We start from the raw sequence: 23,427 nt of genomic DNA on the forward strand, positions 1-23,427 counted from the left end.
CCTGCAAAAGGAATCATTTAACCAGATTTGGGCAAAACTGAGTACATTTTGTTGTTGTTGAACTGAAGAATGTATGAAAGTGTGATGTGTACTATTTATTGTTACTCTCTTGTATTCTGAGGTAGTATTCTTGCATTTTGTCAGTGGGTTGTGCCATTTCCACTTCTTTTTTTTTTTTTTCTTTTTTTTTTTATTAAAGAGCTGGTCATCATCAACAATGACAGACAACTGTCAACAGCAGCAAACGGGGGAAAAGGACGCATAATTTCACGTGTTGCCCCTGTATATGGCAGAAGCATACCCTTGTCTTTTTTTATTGGCTTCTTCAGCTCCTCTATGAGCGAAGCATTCCTCTCCATTTCACCAGTGTACTGCTCCACTCGTTCAGACAGCAGCTTGATCTGATGGTCTCTGTCCTGTACAGCCTTTGAATAGCAGAGGTGCACACAAGCACCCGCACCCGCACCCGCACCCACGCACACACACGCACAAAATCACCCATGAGTGTATTCACACACATGCATTTTTCTTCAGTAGAAAGTAAGCAGACTGTAAATTGTAAAAAAAAAAATTTTAAGCAGAATGTAAGAAAGTACTGTGAAATACAAAAAAGTACAGAGACAGAAAAATAAATATTGGTTTGTTCATTCATTTAAAAAAAAAAGCTAAATTAAAAAGACGCGCTTACACCGCAGAGTTCATAAATGATCTGCGGTACATGAGTAATAAGCCACAGAGGAAAAAGAAAAGTGAGGGAAGCTTGAAAGTATGAAACAACTGAAAGGAAGCACTCAGAAGAGTCAAAGGAAAAATCAAGCCCAAAGTTCCCAACCACAGTGTGAGAAGTGAAGTCTTTGCCAAGCATTTTTGCATGAGTGCCAGGGCCATTGCTATAGTTCCTGTCCCTTATTCTGGTTTAAATCTCAAGTGATTTAATTTCTGCTTTTTATTTTCTTTCTTCCAAAACAGCACTTTTATGGGGCCTCGTGTATTTGGCCCACACTGTGAGAACTGATAGGTTTGCATATTGAGCCAGACCTGCTGCAGGATAAGGATGTTGCTTTTGTCTGAATCGGTCTGGGCAGTTCTCAGCTTTTCTCGCAGCTCATGAATCATCTGCTGGTACTCAAGGATTTCTGCATCTTTCCCTGATAATACACTCTGCAAGCATATGAGAACACAGGCACAAACAGAGATCATTATATAAAGTACACAGGAAATCACAGGGAGCCAAAAAATTTAATAACTGTAATTTAATAGCTGTAGCAATTATTTGAAATTTGCATATAACCACAGTTGGCAGAAGTTGGATTCTGGCAGTAGAACAGAACACTTAGGTAATTAACTGTCCCAGGCACTATGATTCAAGATTCAGATCCGTGTGAATGCATTTCTGTCCATCCTCCCAAACCTATACCTGCTGCTTTGGCGCCAAAAGCAAGGTGAAAACAGGTGCAACTAGAAGGCTAATCTGAACAAGCATTCAACCTGATTTCAGTAGATAAATACTTTAATTCACTATAGCTGGCAGGAATAACAACAGCTGCAGGGATAATTTCTTGACGTGATTTACTAGAGGGTGGAACCAATGCATGTACACACATGCTACATTACCTTCCACTCTTCCACTTTAGCACTGACTGCAGCCATCACAGGATCGTCCTCCTCAGCCCGAGCTTGGATCTGCTCTGTTAGCTCCCTCACCTACAGACGTTCAGTCCATCAGTCAGTCAAACACACATTCATCACAAGTGTCTTTGGGTTCTTGAAAAGTGTTGCGTATACAGCTCTGGAAAAAAGAGACCACTCCAATTTTTCTAAATCAGCATCTCTACATGTACAGCAGCCATTCCATCCAAGTGTTTGTTGAATTCCTTTACAGACACTCGTCATTTAATCAGATGCTGAATAGGTGATCACCTTAACAAAATCCTATTCTAATGAGCAACAGTATAAAAACCACTGCTGCCATCATCACTATTCTCTTGTTAAAGGACCAGCTGGATAGGAAAAGCAGTGCTAGGATTACCCGAAAAGTAAGTGTAGTCAAAATACAGCTACAGTCCATGCGAAAAGAGCTGAAAAGAAAGGGTTCAATTATAGCTTTAGTGGCAGAGGGATACAGTGAGCGTCAGGTATCTTCTATCTTAGAAATTTCAAAAACTATGGTTCATAAGAACAAGGTCAAGCTGCAAACACATGGGACAACAACAGCTACAGACTGGCAGAGGTTGAAAACAACTCTCTACCAACCGTGATGATCACCACCTCAATCGAATGTCACTTAACAACCGTAAGATGACGTCAAGTGACCTACAAAAAGAATGGCCTGCAGCAGCTGGGGTGAATTGCACAGCGAGGACGGTTCAAAACAGGCTTCTGGAGGCAGGGCTGAAGTTGTGCAAAGCTAGAAAAAAGCTTCCATCAGTGAGAAGCAAAGAAGAGCCAGACTGAAGTTTACGAAAGACCATAAGGATTGGACCGTAGAGGATTGGAGTAAGGTCATCTTCTCCGATGAGTGCAATTTTCAGCTTTGTCCAACACCTGGTCATGTAATGGTTAGACGGAGACCTGGAAAGGCCTTCAAGCCAGAGTGTCTCGCACCGACTGTGAAATTTGCTGCAGGATCGGTGATGATCTGGGGGTGTTTCAGTAAGGCTGGAATCTGGTAGATTTGTCTTTGTGAAAGACACATGAATCAAGCCACTTACAAAACTGTGCTGGAAGAAGACTTGTTTTCTTCTGCTCTGACAATGTTCCCCAACTCTGATGATTGTTTTTTTCAACAGGACAATGCTCCATGTCACACAGCCAGGTCAATCAAAGTGTGGATAAGGGACAACCAGATCAAGACCCTATCATGGCCAGCCCAATCTCCAGACCTGAACCACATTGAAAACCTCTGGAATGTGATCAAGAGGAAGATGGAGGGTCACAAGCCATCAAACAAAGCCGAGCTCCTGGAATTTATGTGCCAGGAGTGGTGTAAAGTTACCCAACAGCAATGTGAAAAACTGGTGGAAAGCATGCCAAGACACATGAAAGCTGTGATTACAAATCAGGGTTATTACACCAAATACTGATTTCTTGACTCATCCCAAGTTGAAATATTAGTACTGTGTTGTTTATAAATGAATATGAGCTTGTTTTCTTTGCATTATTTGTGGTCTGAAATTTCCGTAACTGTTTTGTTATTTTGACCATTATTCATTTTCATAAACACATGCTCTAAAATACAATATTTTTATCTGGAATTTGGAAGAAATGTTGCCAGTAGTTTATAGAATAAAACAAAACTGCTCAGCCTGGTCAAACACATACCTATCAATTGTAAAACTAGAGAAACTGATCATTTTGTAGTGATCTCATTTTTTTTTCTGGAGCTGTATATTCCATGTAATATTACTTTTGTGCACCCCCCCGCCAAAAAAAAAAAAAGTGAGAAAGTGAAAGTGATATGAAAAATGGAAGTGAAGACATGTGATTTAGTCTCATAGGTTTTCATGAGATGTCACAACACAGTTTTTTTCATAAGTCGAAAAGTTTAACACAACTTCAAAATGGCATGTATAGATTTATAGGCTAATAAAAAAAAGTCCAAAAAGGAAACCTGCAGATTGGCCTGATCCCTCTCTTTCCTCAGCTGATCCATGATACCATCTGTCTGCTGGACTACAATTTTCATCTTGTTATATTCCTCTGTCATCTTCTCCATCTCCTTGACTGATTCCTCCAAATTCTTCTGCAGGTGCTGGTTTTCACTCTTCAGGATGGCATTCATGTCCTCCGAATTCTGTGGAATGAACATGAAAGATGAGAACCACAGTGACAGCAGGCAAACTAGAGTCTGACGAAACTTAAAGTTTAACAAAGTGATAATAAATAGCAACATATATAGCAACAACAATAACTATAGTAAAACATGCATACACACAAACAGCAAAAAAAATATATAAACAAGATGTCAAAATCAAGCCATTATTTAAACGGCCTGACATCATTCCCTTAGGCTTGACCATACATTTATGTACATGAAGACAGCACAGATAATGGAGATTAGATTACAGCAGAAAGGGAGGATTCATGTTTGAGCAGACCTGCAGGCACTCCATGTAATGGTAGGCCTGCTGGTTGGATCTGTTGATTTTTTTTTGCATATCGTTGCTCTCCTCTCTGGTCTGGAGAGCATCTTTTTGCTCCAGTTCCTTTCTGTAGAACTCCACATCTTGTTGGAGCTGCTCAGTCTACAGTAAAGAAAAACAAATAAAAAGCTTGAACACTGAACAACACTGTGGACAGCTTAGACGTCACACATACTATTTAAAACAGTGAATTCCTGTTACTAATTTCTTTTCTTATGCAAGCTTTTTACTTTTTATTAAATTCTCCAAACATTTCCACATACGCGCACACAATCACATATACACCCAAGGCTGTTTGCTGTAACGGAGACAGTCTGGTTCCTGTCACTCTAGCAGTCTTACCTTCTTCTTAAGATGCTTTATCTTGGAGATCTGAGCAAAGCATGTGGCAGACATGTAATGTTTAAAAGAAAGCAACGTGCACAGAAAGAAATAAGGCAACATGCAAGATGCATGAAAACAAAAAACAGAGTTAAGAGAGAAGAAAAAAAAAACTATCCGAAAATAAACAAAGCATATGATAACATTTATCAGCGCTAGAGCTAGGAAACAAATGACCAAAGCACCTAGAGATCCATATTAAACACTCTTATGTTCCACTGAACTGCAGTAGAACCTGAAGAGCTCATTCAAACACTGTTAAATGCACCCATGCATTTTTACATGCATGTGGACGGGGACTTGCGTCTACCTCTCTTCTCAGCTTTCTGTTGTCCTCTTCAGCCTCCTCTGCCCGCAGACACAACTAATGGATTCAAAATCAGTCAGAACAGTCAACGTGTTTGATGACTTTCTGTCACAGAACAATACTCTTACACTTTTGTCAGTGTAGATAAAAAGAAGGTTGCAAAATAGAATTTTAAGTGAGACCTTAAAACAGTAAAATGTTTCCTCAGTGCATGATGCTGTTAGCTACACTGTGCAAAACATGCCACTATCCATTACTTGATCTGAATTTCAGAGTAGGGGTGCAGATATCAATCAATGGATTGAGTTTGGAATGTATGAATGTGTCCCATGTTTCAGAGGAGCAACGGTAAGAAATATGCTGAAAAAATAGCTGAATCAAACTCTCTCTGTCTATATCTATATATTATCCATCAATATATCAATCAATACATATATATAAAAATAAAGAATGTTACTAAATGTTACAGATGGATATAGATAGAATGTTACCAAAAAAAAAATGTTGTCAGCTAAAACAGCTGATGGAGATTAAAAGGTGTATTTTTCTACACACCTGTATTAACGCAGTGGTAGATAGACCGTGCAAGCAGGGCAGAGCTGTCAGGTCATACCTCCTCATTTGTTTTCCTCTCTTTGCTCATTTCCTTCTCCAGCTGGACCAGCTCCTTCTCTTTGCGCTCCAAGTGACTCTCCAGCTGGCGGATTTCATCCCGGAGGAAGCGGGTGTCTCTTCCCCCCATCGAGCGCTGTGCCATCTGGCCAACCACAGGAGTAAAGAAGTCTCCAGACATGCGCAATAAACACTGGATCTCCCTCGACAGGTGTTTACAGGCCTTTGCACACTACCTTGAGGTCATTTATGTTTAGTTAGCATAACATGTCAAATATTGTAAAGGGTCCCTCCATAAGGTAAAAAGGTAGACAGATGTGACAACAACGTGCAGTCAAAAGGGATTAGACAGCTAATCTACTTAAGCGAGTCCCTCTCTAGTTTCTGCTCACAACACAAAACAAGACAAGGCTAACGAGTCAAATGTAGAACCATGTCTAGGGTATCCTAGTAGACTAGCTTTTGTTTCTCCGAAGACAATAAAGATAAGATTCTAATTCAGAGAGTTTGGTTGTAGAATCACTTATTTGTTTTGTTCTCATGCTTACCTTGAGGTCATTTTCCAATTGCCGTATCTTTTCTTTGAATTCTGATTCTGTTTAATGGAAGAGAAAGGTCCAGGTAAATAAACTCTGTCACAAGCCATGGTTCAAGTCTTTCTCTTAACAGCCTTTCAGCAACCGTCAAAGGCAGACATACCAATTTTCGCTTGCTCAGTGCCAGCATTGTCGACAACTTCATAGGCACAGGATATTTCCTGCATCTTCATCTGCAGAACAAAATACAACTGTTAAATATGTAATTAGTACCTTAATAACATCATCATGTTCAACATCAGAATTTTATAGCAACAGCTTTGCAATTACTGCAGGGATTAGGTAGGTCATTGAATATGTTTACATACTTACCGAAGAGCAGCTGTATGTCAAATACAGTCAGGATCGAAACAGCTTTTCATAAGCAATAGCTTTTTTCCACATACAAAAGACAAAGAAATAAAGGATAAACATCTTTTTTCCTTCAAGCTCAGGTCCTGTGTATTATCTTAGCTGTTCCTAGGACTGCACTCTTCTGGATGGAGATTTCAGATGTTATTCCTGGGATCTGCTGGAGCCACTCTCCAAGCTTGGGGGTCACAGTGCCTAGTGCTCCAGTTACCACAGGAACCACTGTTGCTTTCAGCTTCCACATCTTTTCTAGCTCCACACACACTGACTAGCAACTTTATTTAGAAGCACCTGCCCTTTCACAAGGAGGTAGGAGCATCCCTGTATTGAAATTAGGAACATGACAGAGAAAGGTGTGATTCAGGAATAACATCCAGCAAAAAGGATCCTGTGGATACAAACAACTCCTTGACGAAAAGGGTCAGAGGACAATGTTAAGAATCGGTGCACAGTCAAGTAAATTGCAGCCAATGCACAGCTGGTTCAAAGCTGAGTTCTACAAGGTGTGTCCAAATTCACAGTTCATTGTTCCTTATTACAGATGGGCTAAAATAGCAGACAACCAGTCTGTCAACCAGAGCACAAAAATTGCATCACTGAGCAGTGGAAAAACATCGCCTGGTCCAGATTTCTGTTATACCATGCTGATGGGAGAATCATAATTTGGTACAGTCAGCATGAATTGAACAGCTGTTCCTGTCAGGTGTTAACAATTCATGCTGGTGAAGGTGTAGTGAAGGTGTGGAGAATGTTTTCTTGGCACACCCTGGGTCCTTTAAGCATTGTGGCTGACCACATTCATCCCTTCATAGCAGCTGTTTACCCTATAGCAGAAGGACACTTTCAGCAGGACAATGCACCATGCCAGAAGGGACATAGTGTCATGGATTTGTTCAGTGACAACAACTTTTCCTTGCTTCCCTGGCCTTCAGAGTTCCCAGATCTTAACCTTGTAGCACATCTCTGTGAAAAGGTAGCACTGGCTGTACAGAGCATGCCGGTAGCTCCATTTAATTTGCGGCAACTGTGAGAAGCTATCCTGTCCAAATGGGTCAAAATTCTTGCAGGAAAATGTCAGCACCTAGTGGAATCTATGCCAGAACAAATTGCTGTAGTTCTGAAGTCCAAAGGAGGTCAAACATGCTACTAGATGGGTGTCTCTATTAAAGTGGCCATTCAGTATGTGTATACATCCCCATCATTTGTTTGCCTTTTGCGTATGTAGAAAAAAAAGCTATTGCTTGTGAAAGGCTGTTTTGATCATGACAGATATCTGTGTGTATGTTTTGTACCTTTAATAAGGTCTGCGAGATTCTCAACAGTTGAATCATTTTCTCTGTTTCATTCTCCTTCAGCTCTTGGGGGTTGATCTGCAGAAAACAACCATGTTTTTTAGTGACACTCATGGCATAGATTGCTGTTATACCAATCATTGGTCTCATGGATGACAAGCATCAAGACTATTTTCTGTCCTGGCTCCAAGATGGTGGAATGAACTCCCACTTGCTGTCCAGACAGCAGAGTCCCTTGCAGTCTTCAAACGCAGACTGAAGACCCATCTATTTGCAGAATATTTAAAGGACAACTGACCCTGCTCCCATATTGACTGACTAAATTAGTACTTATTGTAGGGTATTGTTTATGTTTTTTAACAAACTCTAGCACTTATTGTTTATTGCACTTATCATTGTCTAAGATAAACCTCATGTATCTTTTACTTCTAGGCAACAGCATTGATCCCTGTATTTCTGCAGTATTCTAGTTCATCGGTATGTTGGACTCTAACCTACTATACTAGGCTATATTCTATGAGTAAATGACAAAGCACTTTAGTAAGTCACTCTGGATAAGAGCCTCTGCTAAATGCCATAAATGTAAATGCATTGTTCAGTTCAACTATGAACACAGTTCCTATCCTGCTTGTTGCAATGAAGCTATAGAGAAACATTATTTGTGCTTCACTATGTAGTTGTATGAATAGGATATTCATTTCTTAACTTATTTACATAACATGTAATGAGGAAATAGCACATAGGAACATACACTAAAGGGGATTATTTTAATATTTGAAATCCATATTTCAAATATAGAATTCCCATATACAGATTTAAATCTGACCCAAAATAACAATGTGCATAAATTCATCTCAGTTGTGTCTGAGAGTTTTAAAAAAGTTACTTTTGGTAATTATGTTCCAACTCACCATTTCTATAGTCTACAATTCAAACAACATGGAATACTGGTAAAGCACAAATGGCTGAACTATGCAATGCATTTTTAGACTGGTATTATTTCTGACCTAAGTTATCTGAGGCCATGAATCTTGTTTAACAAATTTAATAAATGACAGATTCCATAATACACTGTACCTAAACAGCTTTATCTTATGAATGTGCATACTTTGAGGTTTACCTGCAAAAACATATTACTGATGTTTTCTTCTTCTTGTCCCAAAACCTCAGGATCAACCTCCATCAATAATATCCAGTCTGTACTAGCAGGCATCTTGCTGAGTTTTAACACACAGGTCAAAAAAAGCTAGGCAATTGTGTGGCCCACATAAATGACAGAGGGTGTGATATCTCTTCCACTACAGCTGGCTATCTACAATTCTAGCTAGCACTTCGGTACGAGAGCAAATGAATAACTGCTAGCTGGCTAGCTAGCGAACGAGCTTGCCCGTTAGTGAGTAAAGATGACAATACATGAATTCCACAATTTGAGAACCAGGATAGACGATCGCGAACTAAAAAGGTTAGTCAGCCGAACTGATGATTTTATAACTAGCTAATTAGAGAATTCATTATAGTTTTATAAAATGTCGATATCTTTAGCAAAAGCGTTGAGGGACTCTGGCATTTATAGCAAAGTTATAATGGACTAAGATACTGCCAACAATTAAGATAGCTAGCTACTTTAATACACTTAAATGAAGTTTAACGTTTGGACGTTATCATTTGCTTGTAATTAACAAAATAACTAGCAAACGCTAGCAATAGTTAACTAGCTAACAGGTTCTTACGTGCCAGCTTCTCGCGCTGTTGCTAGGCTACCACTGAAAACAGTCGTATTCCACATATTGCAAGGCTCGTATTTACGACATCTCGTAAATCTGTTAGCTACCAACTTCTCAAATTTATTGAGGTTTCAGCAATAACGCCTCTTTCAAAAACGTTCACATTTTAAATAGGAAACAATTTACTTCTTTCCAATGTTGCCGCTTAATGAATAGCGCATCTGCACAAAAAATTTCCAACTGGCGAGGTAGAGTTGCGCTTACTTTTGTGACCCGGAAACTATATTTGTCCCTCAACTGAAAAAAATGTTAGCTAGTTAGCTACCTAGCATGACAATCCCGGCGTCGTTATCAAATAAAACTTTGTCGTCCGCCTAAAATATATAAACTACACGGTCTCTTTCCGAATAGTTTCCTAAAGATATGACAAGGTGAGTTTTAAACATGCCATGAAGTCTTTTCCAAACAGCTTATTTGAACAAGTTTTCTTCATGGGCCGTTTGTAGTACTTAACTAGCTGTTCCAGCCTTCCCTTTTATACAGCTGGATGAATTGTCTTGATTGAGCCAATCGCTCAGTTAAAAACCTCTTGAGATTATGACTAGTTGGATAACATTAATAGCGTGTTAAGATGAAAACATAATACGTTAACCAGTTTTAAAAATATTTACGGGTGGATAAGTTAACGCTTAAAATGGATTAATTAATATGCAGGCTGCATTTGTCAAATACGTACCAGTAGTTTAGATAGTAATGAGTTGTATTTTTTTTCAGCAAACTTGTGTTTATACTAGTCTAACTTAAAATGCATTGTGAATATTTTTAGTACGATTTCGTTTTCTTAAATGACACCGAGCTGCCCCTTAAAATCTAAAATGATATTTTGGGTGCCTGTATTTCAAAATATCAAGTTATGACAAGGTCAGTTCCGAATATGGAAAGTTCATTGTCACCAATTATACACCCTGTAGAACTCAGGCTTTGAACCAGTCTTGTTTCTAATTTGATAACTGAATCTTGTTTGGGTACTTAATTTCAAACCAGCTATTGACTATGCATTTAGCAGTAATAAAGCATGTGTGTGAAGCTGAAACATGGCATTATTATTTGTACAATTTATTAAAGCCTTGATTGATATTGTAAGTTTGTCCCTTGAGTAGATGACTTGATTTTCACATGGGGAATCTGTTTTCTCATGTCTACAGTGCTCAATGAGGTCTCATATCAATGATGGCTGTAGTGTCATGGAAGGAGACGAGTCTACTGACTGGACTGGTGGTGTGCTGCTACTGGAACAGTCTGTTGTGTGGCTTTGTATTTGATGATGTTTCTGCCATCTTGGATAACAAGGACCTTCGTCCATCTACGCCTATTAGGAACCTGTTTCTCAATGATTTTTGGGGGACCCCTATGTCAGAGGTAGAATACTCGCAAAAGTTACTTGTTAAATGACCATCTAGATTTCTGGGTTGTGATTTAATGAAAAAAAGGCTTTAAATGAGTTTTGACCTGTAGCCTGTCAGCTAGGGTGTGTTTTTACTTTCAATCAAAATAACATCACAAATATATTCATGAGCACATGTCAGATTTTAATAAATTTGCGAAGTGAAGATGTGGTCCATGTCAAGATCTTATTGTTCATTGTTAACCTACCTTCAGAACTAATTTAATGTTAGCCCCTTAGTTATTATTGTGATGCTTCAGATGACTAACATGCTGTGCCACATGTTTAAAGCTTGTGGTCAAAACTAGACCAAGCAGGCCAACAGGTTGTGTATTGTAGGCTGGAGCACTTTTGTATGATTCTGCTCGCCAATGTCTTTCCGCGCAGGAGAGGAGCCATAAATCCTACCGGCCGCTCACTGTCCTCACCTTCCGGTTCAACTACCTGCTGAGTGAGCTGCGGCCTGCCTCCTACCACATGCTCAACGTGGTCCTGCATGCTGCCGTCTGTGTCCTCTTCCTGCGTCTCTGCCGGCTGCTCCTGGACCACACGACCAGCCTGGTGGCAGCACTGCTGTTCGCGGTGCACCCCGTCCACACAGAGGCGGTGGGTACAGTGTGTGTATAGAGATCTATATATAAACACCCATCTAGTATATGTTCATACATACGCACACGCAGAAAGCCTATGTACAGATAATATGTACGTATCTAGAGGAGGTGACTCAAACGATGGATTTAAAGGGGAAAATGTCAGAATTTTGAAGTTATTAGAACTATAGGTATTAGAACTAGTTTGCAGGCTACACCTCAGTTCTTTATGGACATTCCAGTCAGGAAATGCTGAGACAGACTCATAGTTGTGCTAATTACAAATTTTTGCTAAGATGGTGAGAAATGTATTGTAAAAAAAAGTTTTGGTATGTTTTTTGTATGTGTAAAATGTTGAAAAATTGTGATGATAGAACACTAAATAACAGACAATGCAGTGATTTGTGGTTGAAATATCAGACATCCAGCTAATTAATAATAGAATTGGAAAAAATCTCACGGATGCCTTTTCTGAAGCAATGTGGCCGCTTTTGAAAGAGGTAAAATAGTACCTAAATTTCTGAGACAAAAGTCATAGAAATGTGACAGCTAATGTGTGAAGAAGAGCTAGCAGTACTAAAACCCAAATGAGGATAAAAGCCACAGAAGTGGGATCCTTCAGCTGGTTTATCAGCTGGATAGCACAACAAAGTCACCTTGGCTTAATGTGCACTACTACTGGGTGTTCCTGTAAAAAAAAAAAAACTATTAAAATGTATTTAACCAATTTAAACCATTTTCCAGCGAGATATATTCATTGTAAATATTGTTTTAAACAATGAAGATTGCTGGAAAAAATAAACTTTTGGTAAATAGTTTCACCTCAGTTAGGTGTTGTTTTTTTTGTATCTGCTAAAAAATGTTGAAAGGTGTCTGCACTTTATTTATGTTTATGCTGTTCTGTTGATTTATAGCTGTGATTTTAATCAATAGTGTGTGGATCAAAAGTGGTCACCTTGCATTTTGATTTTTAGATGTAAAATTCTAATGTAAAATTTCATAATTGTTAGAATTCATTCATCCCTCTCAAGCTGTCCCGACCCTGAGGTGGTAAATCAGCTCCACGCCATTTTACCGCCACAGTCAGGATGAGGTCGGCATAGAGTGTTCTGTTTTCTACCAAAATGATACTTTTCATCACTTTTCTCATCCGTCTGCAGAACACTGTTCGAGTGGTGATGAGGAACATGCAGGTGTTGTCTAGTAAACTAGAAGTGTGCGGCAGTGGTTGTTTTTTTGCAAAGTAGTGGTTTGTTAACATCTTCATTGTCTTGCACTCCTTAAGTGGATGTCTTATTTGTGCTTCGCTGTCTCACTGGGGTTCTGTGTCATTTTTCATTTTTGTCTTTTCCCCCATCCACTCTTATTCTTTTCCCCTTTGCTTACTGTGTACGCAAAATGAACTCGACAGGAACTGAGCTTTACCAGAACCAAAGTATGCTTTCTAAAACTCAAAAGAAAGATGGTGTTTTAGTGAACAATTTACCTTATTGAGTGGCGAAGGCATGGACTTCATTTGCTAGGGTTGTTCTTTTTCCTGAATGCTCTGATAAAGGCTAGCCTGTGTGTTATATTTGTGTCATTGGATGAGTCGTTTTCCGCCTCTGCACAAAACTGGCTTTAGCTGCAGACGTGACGTGCCCACAAGCCTGGTGGAGTCTGGAAGCTGTCTGCCTAAATTAATCTAGACTTCCTTTTGTGAGAATACACAGACAGAACGGCATTGTGTTCAAGACTCCCTCTGTGTGTGTGTGTGTGTGTGTGTGTGTGTGTGTGTGTGTGTGTGTGTGTGTGTGTGTGTGTGTGTGTGTATGTATGTTTGGAAGCTTGCCTTTCACTGAGCAGAGGGCCGAGTGCTATAATGCATTTGTCGTAAATAAATAAATTGCATCATCTAATAGTGGAAAGGAGTCTTGTCATCATTCCTATTGCAACTATTGGTGTAATTTAGTTATAGATTGGACTGGGCATCTGCATATGTTTAACTGTCTTTGAGGAGCAGCCTCTTGTCGTTGCCGTTGCAGGCACTTCCATGTGGTGGCAGTAAGAGATGGCGTGTTGTCTGACTCATTAATGTGGATTGTTGGGCATATAGCCAAAACCCTTTTGAAATCTTGTGGTTTTGTATGGTGAACTTTTTAAATTTACCCGCTTGCTTTTTGTCATGTATCTGCTTTTAACTTGGCCTTTGTTCAAATTTTGGATTATGGCTACTGCATTGAAATAAGTAAAGAAATATGAATATTTCTTTTCAACAAAGAAAGTGCAATATTTCTTACATTTCCCTTCACCCATCCGTGATCATCTGCTCCCCTTCATCTATTAGCTATTGTCACAAACAGGAATTCTACAACCTTGTTGTTTGTTGTTTGGGTGGGTTTGTTTTTTTTTTGTTTTTTGGTATGCAGACTCAGCAGAAAATTTGGTTGTTGCATGTGGCCTATGTTCTTGCCAGTGGCATTCCAATCAGAATAGTTATTTGTAATTTACAATGTATCGATCCTCTTTATGGCATGCAACCAGTCTGCAGATGGAATTCCAATCTGTTTTCCTTGCTAGTGTCCAGCGCTTGCTGTGTGAAGAAGAAAAATGCCCCTTGACATTTCCCTTTGTCTCCCAGGTTACAGGCGTGGTGGGCCGAGCTGAGCTGCTGTCTTCTATCTTTCTGTTGGCTGCCTTCCTGGCCTACACCGAGTCGAAAGGCGCGGAGCACTCCGTGGGTGAGTGCTCTTGTCTTCCGTCTCCAGCAAGCAGGGCCGTGCATGAACGTGTGCGTGCCTGCTGGTGCAGGTTCACGCTGCACAGTGCAGTCAGAGCTCCACACAGGCTCGGTAACACCTCCCAAGCCTAAGGAGTGGGAAGACTGAGTACCTAAGATCACACTTCAGATGTCAAATTTGCATGCTTTGTTTTGGCTCCCTTGGATATCTTGTATTTTTGCTACAATGATGAACGCACTCTCTGCACATGATAGTAAATTATTTTGGTAAACCATATCTTTATTGTCGAGTACAAATTATAACAGAGGTGTTGGGGAGTACAGCATTGTGCACATTTATATGCAAAGTGTTATTTAAACCCCTTCCAGGATCAGGAACCCCTAATCAGGATCAAACACATGTTCAAGCACGTGAATATTGTCTTTTTCTAGGAAACCATCAAATAAATACCAAACCTTTCAGTTCAGGAGCCTGTTAACTGGAAGTAGTAGTAGTAGTAGTAGTAGTAGTAAAAAAAAATGTTAAATAAGTGGGTTTTGTCTCCAGTTGCAGTACAGCCCTAAGAGAAAGTGTGTGGGCAGATGTATGCTTTTCATGTCTGGCTTGTTGTAAACATGTCATAACAGAGAACCTGTAAAAATTAGCGAGGCTAATGCTTAGGGTTCAAGCTGCTTTTCTATGGTTCTGGCTTGAAGATGCTTTCAGAAGTCATGCATAAATGTTTTTCTGAAAGAGTTTTTTTTTTTTTTTTTTTGCTCATAATTGGTGTGTTCATGTGTTGTTGTTGTTTTTTTTTTTGTTTTTTTTTAAGCCAGTTCATGTTTTTATACCAGGCTCTGTTCTAAGATAAACAATAAGATCATCTAAATTTGTGGGGTGAATATTCATTTGCTGATTGTTTCTGCTATGATGCTTTTAGAAAATGAGGTCCAGTGCTGTGGTGCTGTACTACTGTCCCAATACATGTGGGACGTGTGCAGAAGTGTCGCTGTGCCGCAGCTGCCAGCACTCATGCTGAATCGTAACGAGTAGCGACACTGACCTTCCCTTTCAGCCAAACATCATGGGTTGTGGTTCTCTGTAACTGGTGAAAATAAGAAAAGGCATTTAAAAAAATTAAATAGACAAATGTTTGTAATGAAACAGCTAACCACTAGTAACCAAATTGTGTTTTGACAGGTTCAGTAAGTCCACCCCCAAAAATTGGTTTTGTTTTGATAATGCATGATCAAAATGGTTTGGCACATCCAGTTGGTTAAGTTTAAAAATCAGTATATACAAGTATACTTTCTGTTCTATCTTTTCATCTTTTTTTATCTCGGTGTTGGTTATGGATGCTTTTTACACATCACATCCGTGAAAAGACTTCTCTTTTGGAAGTATTTCATAATAGTTTCTTTATCTCTGCATCTTATTGAGATAAACGTTACTTTGTTGTCTCTTTTTTTTTTTTTTTTTTTTTTTTTTTTTAAGAAGTAAACCATTCTGGAGAATCCCTGTCTGATTAAATTACAACCATTCTCAAATAATTTTGGCCTGAAAGAAAACCCAGGATATTCACCCCAGCTGTTAGCAGAAATATTGAAAATGTCATCCTTTAGAATAGTGCAACACACGCAAATACAAATTCTGCAAAATCCTGTGTTTGGCAATTAAATATTAGCACTTATGAACATCTTCATGTGGACCCCCCCCCCCCGGGTCAAGAACCCAGTGATAGACTGGCAGATGAGGTTCTGGTGATGAGTACAAAATGGCCAGTCACCACATTTGATTGTTTTTATTTTTGTTTTTTGGTGTGTTTTTTTTAGCATGGAGCCCCATGGTTTTGACGGTGTTTCTCGTAGCGATTGCAACATTGTGCAAGGAGCAGGGCATTACCGTCATTGGGATCTGTTGCGTCTACGAGGTGTTTGTTGCCCAGGGGGTAAGACTATCCACCTTCGATGCCGTTTTTCCAGCAATTATACTGTTTAATCCACATTATAAAGCCGAGATCCTAACTTGATGTTTCTTTGAAACCCTGAGGAATGGGTACTTTTGACCTAAATCAGCAGTATTTGCTTAAAAATTCTGTGTGATTAAACCCTGAAGGTTGCATGTTTTTAGTTTTAGGTCTTTTGATGAATGCTTGATGCTGATTTTCTTATTGAGATTCTGCTGCTTTTTGCCAGTGACAAGTTTAGGATTCCATGTTTCCAATAGCTGTAGTAAGCCTGTTTCTGAGACAAAGTGAATTTGCATGTGACAGCTGCTTATCTCCAGGGTAAATCACTTGCTCTGCAGGTAATTAAAAGGGCAAATGGCTGGCTGACACAGATCACTCCTCAGCAGGCAAGTCTGCTGTTGTTGCTCATTGTATTTGTCTGCCTTAATTGCACCTTACCATTTTCAGTGATCCACACTGTCATCAATAGTCAGACTCCACACCCGACAGTGTGCGCCCCCACTCTGGAAAGCCTGTGAGTGTCCTGGGGCTGTTCATTACGGGGCTTTAGTTTTTCTTAGCCACACTGGGGCCTTGTCTTCTACTCGCAGTCCACCGTGCCTTTTTGGTTATGTAATTGGGCTGCATTTTACATAACGGGCCCCATTGTAATCCTCTTATGCTCAGCAGCTGCTGAAGGGAGTGAGAATAAAGTAGGCAGCTAGTGGAGAGCCTTCAGAGCCTGTGGCTCTTGGCCTCAAAAGGGGACACACTTAACCCCAAGTCTCAACGGCTCCGCTCTCCCTGCGTCTCAAGTGCTGCCTGTACCAGACCAGTCGTGAGCACCAATGTGGATTCCGTCCAGAGCCTGACTCTCTTGATAACGTATGGGTTGCATGCCGAGTGATTGGTTTACTTACAGCCATTTTTTTTTCGAGGTATTTAAAAAATAATAATTGTATGTGCCTCTCTCTCTCTCTCGCTCTCTCTCTGTACATCTCTGCCTGTCTGCCTCCATGTCTGTGTGCGTGGGCAGTTCACCTTGCCCATGCTGGCTGAGACAGTGGTGCAGGTGTTGCGGGGTAAGGGCGGCTTCTCTCACACCCTGCTGCAGACCCTCCTCAAGCTGGTGGTGCTCATCATCAGCACACTGCTGCTGGTCGTCGTGCGAGTGCAGGTCATCCAGTCGCAGCTCCCCGTCTTCACCAGGTGAGTTGACACTGGCTTTCACAGCTCCCCCCTGTGCAAAAGGGGAGTCACCACACATCCACACTGAAACATGCGTGAGACTAAGGTGGAGCAGCCACCTCATTACTTACAGTGGTGCAGTAAAGTCGTAGTAAATCCTTTTTCAGAGTCAGATAAGAATAAATCTGCCTCAGGTCCTAAAGAAATGGGATCTGTGGCACTGATGTCTGCTTCAAGCACTTGGAACAGATCCTCTGAAATATGTGCAGTCTTATCTGGACATTTGAATGACATTTGAAAGGTGCATCAGCACAGCCATCTCTGGCACTGGCTGTGTCATGGGGCCTGCAGCAGACTGTAAAGCCACATCCTCAGCAAGGCTGTGACTCTGTGACTCCCCACTACCACAGTAAATTGAGATTAGAGAGGAGACGTCCTGTGGATTTGTCAAGGAAGTCATCTCTAATTCCTAGATGTAATTCACATATGGCCTCCAGGCCTAGGGAGGACTCTTATCAGACAAATCTCTGGAGATGTGATACACTGGATTTGCATAGCTTTTTGTGTATTTAGTCCCTAAATTCTATTATGAAATATTTTGGAAGACTTGAAATGTTATAACCAAAACTTCGCAGCCATCAAATAAAGGGCATTTTAGTGGCATATGTGTGTGTACTTCTTGGAAAACAGCCTTATTGCAAAAGCCTCATTGAGAAAATGTTGAGCCTTTGGCAAATATTCATATCACCTTTTGGAATTCTTTCCGTTGGAGGGTACCGCTTTATTTCCTTAGAGTATGCACATCTTTGCAGTTTAAATAAGAAGCCACATTCTCTCAAGCATCATTGTTTTAAGGGCTATCTTGTAATGGACAGATACAGCTCCCTCACAATTTATGGATGCATGATTGTTCTGGATATGTGACTTGATTATGAACAACATATTCATGTTTTTGGGGTGGTACTTGCTTGCTTCAGGTCAAGGTAGTCATGGACTGAATTCAAAGTAACTTGTAGCCTCTATTAAAGGAGCCCTACAGCTTCTGAAGATCTCTCCCAGGAGTTTTCTTAGGGCCATTGCATGACTGTAGGAACTCATCAGACCTGCATCTGCTCTGTCCAGGTTTGATAACCCAGCAGCGGTCAGCACCACGCCTACCAGACAGCTGACCTTCAACTACCTGTTGCCCGTGAATGGCTGGCTCCTTCTCAACCCCTCCGAGCTTTGCTGTGACTGGACCATGGGCACCATCCCTCTGGTGGAGACCTTGTTGGACCTGCGCAACCTGGCAACCCTGGCTTTCTACACACTGCTCAGCCTGCTGGCCTATCACAGCCTACGCCACACCCACAGCTCTGCCAAAATCGTTGTCATGGTAAGGCTTCAAATATCAATATTGTGGTGTTAAAGGGGCTCATAACTTCACTGTCTCACAGTGGATAGCTTTGGCCCTTTGGCCCTCAGTATTACAGAAATCAAGGACTTATCACACAGTCAAAGCGACACTTTGAATCAGTAATACCCATAACAGCATGCCTTCACTGTTGTCAGTTGCTCAGGCAGCAGTCGTTCCTTGCATGGTGAATTGGACCGTGTAGGCCTGTACCCTCAGGAGTTTGAATTTAAGGTGGTATTTAAGGTGCTATGGAAAAATAGCCTGCTGCTGTCTTGGTCACAGTTTTTAGGGACAGGGCCGGTTTTTGTTTGGCACTTTTTGCCCCCACCCTGTTCTACTGGTATCTGACATTTTCATGAACATATCAGAATGAATATGTAATATTTTATAATGGATTTTCTTGCTTTTTTATTTTCTTCCTTTCAAGTAATTCCCCACTTTGTAATGACTATTAGCTGCATCTGGGCTGGGGAAAAGCATTTTAGACTGTTCCCACATAAATGTTAATGGATTTGCCCCTTGACAGTTTGGGGGGGGGGGGGGAGGGACTTCTGGAAGCTGCTTAATCGTTGCATTTCTTCTGTGCTGATATATAGGTTTCTCCCTCAGTCAGTTTTCCAGCTTTTTGTATTTGCCATTAGTACAGTCTGTGAATCAAATGGATTTTCTTGCTTTGCATTCAAGAAATAGCCGTTTTTGTTTTTCTTTTCCATTTCCTATGTTGTTGGGGTTATTTTCATCTGATATTCCATCTACACTGTTGGCCACATATGTTTGGTCTTTAACAGCTTCCTTGCTTGCAGAAGTTCAGAATGTCACTGCTCTGGGCTCAACGTGTGTGTTCGGAAGAGGGGGAAAAAACCCCTAAGTTCTGTTTTTTGTTAATTGTGTATCTCTCTCGCTCTCTGGAGTCTGCAGGGTTTGGTGAACTTTCTCAGTCTGCTGGCAGTAGCTGTCCCTTTGAGACAGCCTGACCACAAATCATCTTTATTGGAAAAGGCATAAAACGTTTGCGGTGGCCTGTGCTTTTTACACACAACGAGCAGGTCAACCTGTTTTGGTTTTCCCTGCATCATTCATTCTCCATAAACATGAAACATTACCTATCATTTAAACCATTGGGCCATTGTCACATAATATGGCTCTTGTTGGACCCATGGTGTGACACGCAGCTTGCAAATTTTTCCTAAAGGCAGATAAAAGCTTTAACAAGACAACTATGTCTTTTATCTGGGCTGCTCTTGGCTAGACAAACAGAGTGGTTGGGGTGACGATGAAGTTGTTTGCTCCTTTGCACCTATGTGTGTTTCGGCTCTGCCCAGTCCATCTTTCAAAAGCACCTCCTGATGGTCTTGTATATAGTGTTCCTTTGAAGCCTTTGCCAGAACTAATCTTGCTGTTCACTTTTAAGACAACATCCCCAGTTATGGGAAATGTACATGTCAGAATTCCATTTAGCACCCTATGGTTGAATAATCTTATAAATTTAGTAAAATTGCAGAATGAACTTGCGCTGTTTGTAAAAGGTGAGGCTTGCTGTAGATAGACATAACAGAACGGGCTATTTCTCAAATCAAATATCACATAAGAGTGCACAGTGGATAGCTTTGGCCCTTGAGGCAATCAGCATTACAGAAACCAAGGATTTATCACACTGTCAAAGGGACACTTTGAATCAATAACACCCATAATCCTAGCACCACGAACTATTGGCCTGGCTTTCATTGTGTAAGAGAGTTATATTTATGTGCAGGGTCTGACAAAAGACAATGTTTGAAGAGAACTGCAGTGACGTTCTTTTTTTTTCCCGTTAAGTAAAGTACATGTGGTTTATACTGGGAGAGGATCTCGTGCAACCTTGTGCACATTCTTGTGCATAGGTCTCCACCCTCCCATTTAGGGTCATCTGATTTGGTTGGGTTTGCTCTGAGATTAGTTGTCCTCATGGACCAAGGTTTCAGACAAAGCTGTGCCATAAAAATGGCAGAGTGGAGTGATTAGCACTGAACATGGCACACAGTTGAACCTGAACAATGAGAATATTTTCCTGCATCACTGCACACAGCTAAAGCCTTATTTTGTGGCCCATTGCACTTGAGAGCCACTTCTCAGCCTGAACCCCGATTTGATTCAAGACTGATTGGAGTTTCCACTTCCTTTCAATAGGCTACAAAGGCTAGGGTAATTTTTGTTGGCCTCTAATCTAGTGCCAGCATGTAAAGCAGCCCTCCTTCTGGTGGCTGTTTTATGTGTGTTATAAATGTGGTTTATATTTGCCACTCAACGACATGAAGGGTTACCTTCAAATATATGATGACAGCAGCATATGTCTAGCTCATGCGTACTGTTAGGCGTACTCGTGCGTACTCATGCTGCCTTGTGTCCTGCCTCTGGTGTGCTCACGCAGGCTCTCTCTCTGATGGTCCTGCCATTTGTCCCGGCCTCCAACCTCTTCTTCCCGGTGGGCTTTGTGGTGGCTGAGCGAGTGCTCTACGTGCCCAGCATGGGTTTCTGCGTGCTGGTGGCTCACGGCTTCAAGAGCCTGTCCTTAAGATGGTAAACTTTCACACACTCTCTTGCTTGCTCTCACTTTTGCTCCCCATTTCCCCACCCCCGCCATCAAGCTTTTTTTATTTTATTTTTTTATTTTGCAGTGCCTCGCAAATCCTGGATCTTTTTGAGGCACTCTTTAGATCATAAATAACTTTGCAATATTATACCTTTAAAGCATCTGATTGACAAATACCTGTTGTTTTGTAGGGGCCTAAAGAGAATCTCCTGGATCTTCATGGGGGTTCTTCTAATGATGCATGCTGTGAAGACATTCAACAGAACCTGGGACTGGGAGTCGGAGTACACACTATTCACTTCTGCTTTAAAAGTATGAAGAAACATGGGTCACAAATAACATCATATCTACATATCAGCTGGCACATGTTCATACTTAAAGAACACCCAATTTCCCAGTAATAATAACAGCTTTTCATATCCCGGAGTACCCTCATGTGTCAAAATTGTCTCTTTTTAGGTAAACAGGAACAATGCTAAGCTTTGGAATAATGTTGGCCATGCTCTGGAAAACCAAAATAATTATGAGAGGGCTCTGAGATATTTCCTTCAGGCCACAAGAGTACAACCAGGTATGATTCATAATGCCATCTTCTCTCACAGGCTTCTCTCTAGTATTAGAAAAGCATGTCAGCCACATTGGCTTTGAAGGTCATGTCCACAGCACTTTGACCCCCATTGGGTGTATTCTTAAGATTTTCCGCAACCTCGTTACAGGTCGAGGATATCCTGGAACACAGTTATCTTCATGTGTCATTTTTCTTCTAATATTTTAATTAAAATGGCTTCAGTCCAGTGTAAAGGCAAGAGAAGATTCTTCGAAAACAATTGTGGGGTTATTGGTTTCAAACATTGTGGTAATACCCTTAGTTTGTTGGTCAACAACTCCCTGGTGCATGCAATTGGATAGTGACTTGTCTGAACCAAATGATCAGAGATCAAGGTATTCCAAATCATCTTTCACTCTAATGGTTGGTCAAGTTCTGTACACCTTCTGAAGTGCTTCACTGGTATGATTGCCATATCTTTATCAGATGTTGCATTTCTTTCATCTGTATATCGGACTCGTCCTTTGATTTCCCAAATGTGGGAATTGGAAATAAAACAGGAATGTCATGAATTTTGAAAAAAATGTCCCTGTCCCTTTTAAAGATGATATTGGAGCCCATATGAATGTTGGAAGAACATACAAGAACCTCAATCGATCCAAAGAGGCTGAAGAGGCATATCTGGTTGCCAAATCTCTCATGCCGCAGGTACGAGACTTCCACACAACCCTGAGGGTAACTTGTTTTTGCAGAAAGTAATCCAATTAGGTTGTGAACTTCACTGGAAGTTGAATTACAGTTGTTTTAGAGAATAGTTTTTTTTTTTTTAAAGATTTATTCATAAACCTCTAGGATTAAAGCAGATAAATGCTAGTGTTTCCTCAACTCCTGGTTAATATTTTAATGGTTGTGTCAAATCGTGACTGTCCTTTAGAAAAGTTACTTAAAATGCAAATGTAACTTTTGAATGTATTGAAATCACAATAAAGCAAATTAAATTATGAATTTAAGAGGCTATTTATGAGAAAAAAAAATGTTAACAAGCTAAATCTTCATTTGCCAACAAAATATTCTTTTAGAATATTCAATGACATTCGCAGAAGTGAGTGCTGACCAGGTGCTTGGCATCAACACATGACAAACAACAAAATTTTTAGCCAAAATAAATAATGGTTTTGCTCTTTCTTAGTTGTGAAATGCAGCCTCACGGAAATCAGGCTTAAAGGAGTGGGAGAGCTATTTAGACACAGTAACAACAACAGTGTTGGAGCAGTGCTAATGTAATTGATTACGTTTCCTCTCTTTTGACAACAACAGGCATGTCTTTGTTCCAGAGTTAATGTCATTGACCTCTTAGTGATCTACAGCCACTGTTTCACCATGTTTATGCTAGTGAAGAACGTCTCTAAATAAACTTTATGGCAGTGCTCTCGAATTCCGGTGTTGGAGGTCCGCTGCGCTATAACCTCTAGTACAGAATCAGCCTGAAACAAGAGAAGGAACATGCATACCCGAGAACCTTATTTCAGTTTGCGTATGACCTAAAGTTATATTTGCAGGCTCACTTGGCTAAAATGAGCCCAATAGTAGAAGAAAGAGGATGAGGTAGGGAAATGAAATCTTAGAAATGTAACTTATTTT

The 23,427-nt window shown here is 40.5% G+C and overlaps 2 protein-coding genes across 12 annotated transcripts in view; one reads left to right on the top strand and one right to left on the bottom strand.

The window, feature by feature from the left end:
• cep290 (centrosomal protein 290) overlaps window positions 1–9,610 on the bottom strand; it is a 26,345-nt gene extending 16,735 nt beyond the window's left edge. For 2 of the 8 annotated variants that reach the window (XR_014117449.1, XM_081698570.1), the window contains exons 1-13: window positions 9,592–9,609; window positions 8,802–8,898; window positions 7,682–7,759; window positions 6,142–6,211; window positions 5,991–6,037; window positions 5,444–5,587; window positions 4,834–4,887; window positions 4,485–4,514; window positions 4,098–4,244; window positions 3,611–3,793; window positions 1,615–1,704; window positions 1,039–1,161; window positions 302–425 (exon numbers count right to left, since the gene is read on the bottom strand). Coding sequence is in view for 7 of the 8 variants with exons in the window: in XM_081698570.1 (XP_081554696.1) it covers window positions 302–425; window positions 1,039–1,161; window positions 1,615–1,704; window positions 3,611–3,793; window positions 4,098–4,244; window positions 4,485–4,514; window positions 4,834–4,887; window positions 5,444–5,587; window positions 5,991–6,037; window positions 6,142–6,211; window positions 7,682–7,759; window positions 8,802–8,894 (1,183 nt within the window). In the remaining variant the exon portion in view is untranslated. Of the gene's footprint in view, window positions 1–301; window positions 426–1,038; window positions 1,162–1,614; window positions 1,705–3,610; window positions 3,794–4,097; window positions 4,245–4,484; window positions 4,515–4,833; window positions 4,888–5,385; window positions 5,588–5,990; window positions 6,038–6,141; window positions 6,212–6,350; window positions 6,410–7,681; window positions 7,760–8,801; window positions 8,899–9,591 lie in introns of those variants that run through there. The other 6 variants (XM_081698569.1, XM_081698574.1, XM_027019661.3 and 3 more) reach the window with 6 other exon arrangements.
• tmtc3 (transmembrane O-mannosyltransferase targeting cadherins 3) overlaps window positions 9,020–23,427 on the top strand; it is a 20,248-nt gene continuing 5,840 nt past the window's right edge. Inside the window, exons 1-11 of one of the 4 annotated variants that reach the window (XM_027019658.3) lie at window positions 9,020–9,143; window positions 10,611–10,824; window positions 11,237–11,455; window positions 14,060–14,159; window positions 15,971–16,086; window positions 17,123–17,295; window positions 18,397–18,649; window positions 21,078–21,226; window positions 21,431–21,551; window positions 21,699–21,810; window positions 22,391–22,494. In XM_027019658.3, coding sequence (XP_026875459.3) covers window positions 10,633–10,824; window positions 11,237–11,455; window positions 14,060–14,159; window positions 15,971–16,086; window positions 17,123–17,295; window positions 18,397–18,649; window positions 21,078–21,226; window positions 21,431–21,551; window positions 21,699–21,810; window positions 22,391–22,494 — 1,539 coding nt within the window. In that variant the 5' untranslated portion in view covers window positions 9,020–9,143; window positions 10,611–10,632. The other 3 variants (XM_027019657.3, XM_081698575.1, XM_081698576.1) reach the window with 3 other exon arrangements.

This window comes from Electrophorus electricus, chromosome 16 (assembly GCF_041902795.1).
Source record: "Electrophorus electricus isolate QZ-2024a chromosome 16, ASM4190279v1, whole genome shotgun sequence".
Classification (NCBI taxonomy): domain Eukaryota; kingdom Metazoa; phylum Chordata; class Actinopteri; order Gymnotiformes; family Gymnotidae; genus Electrophorus; species Electrophorus electricus.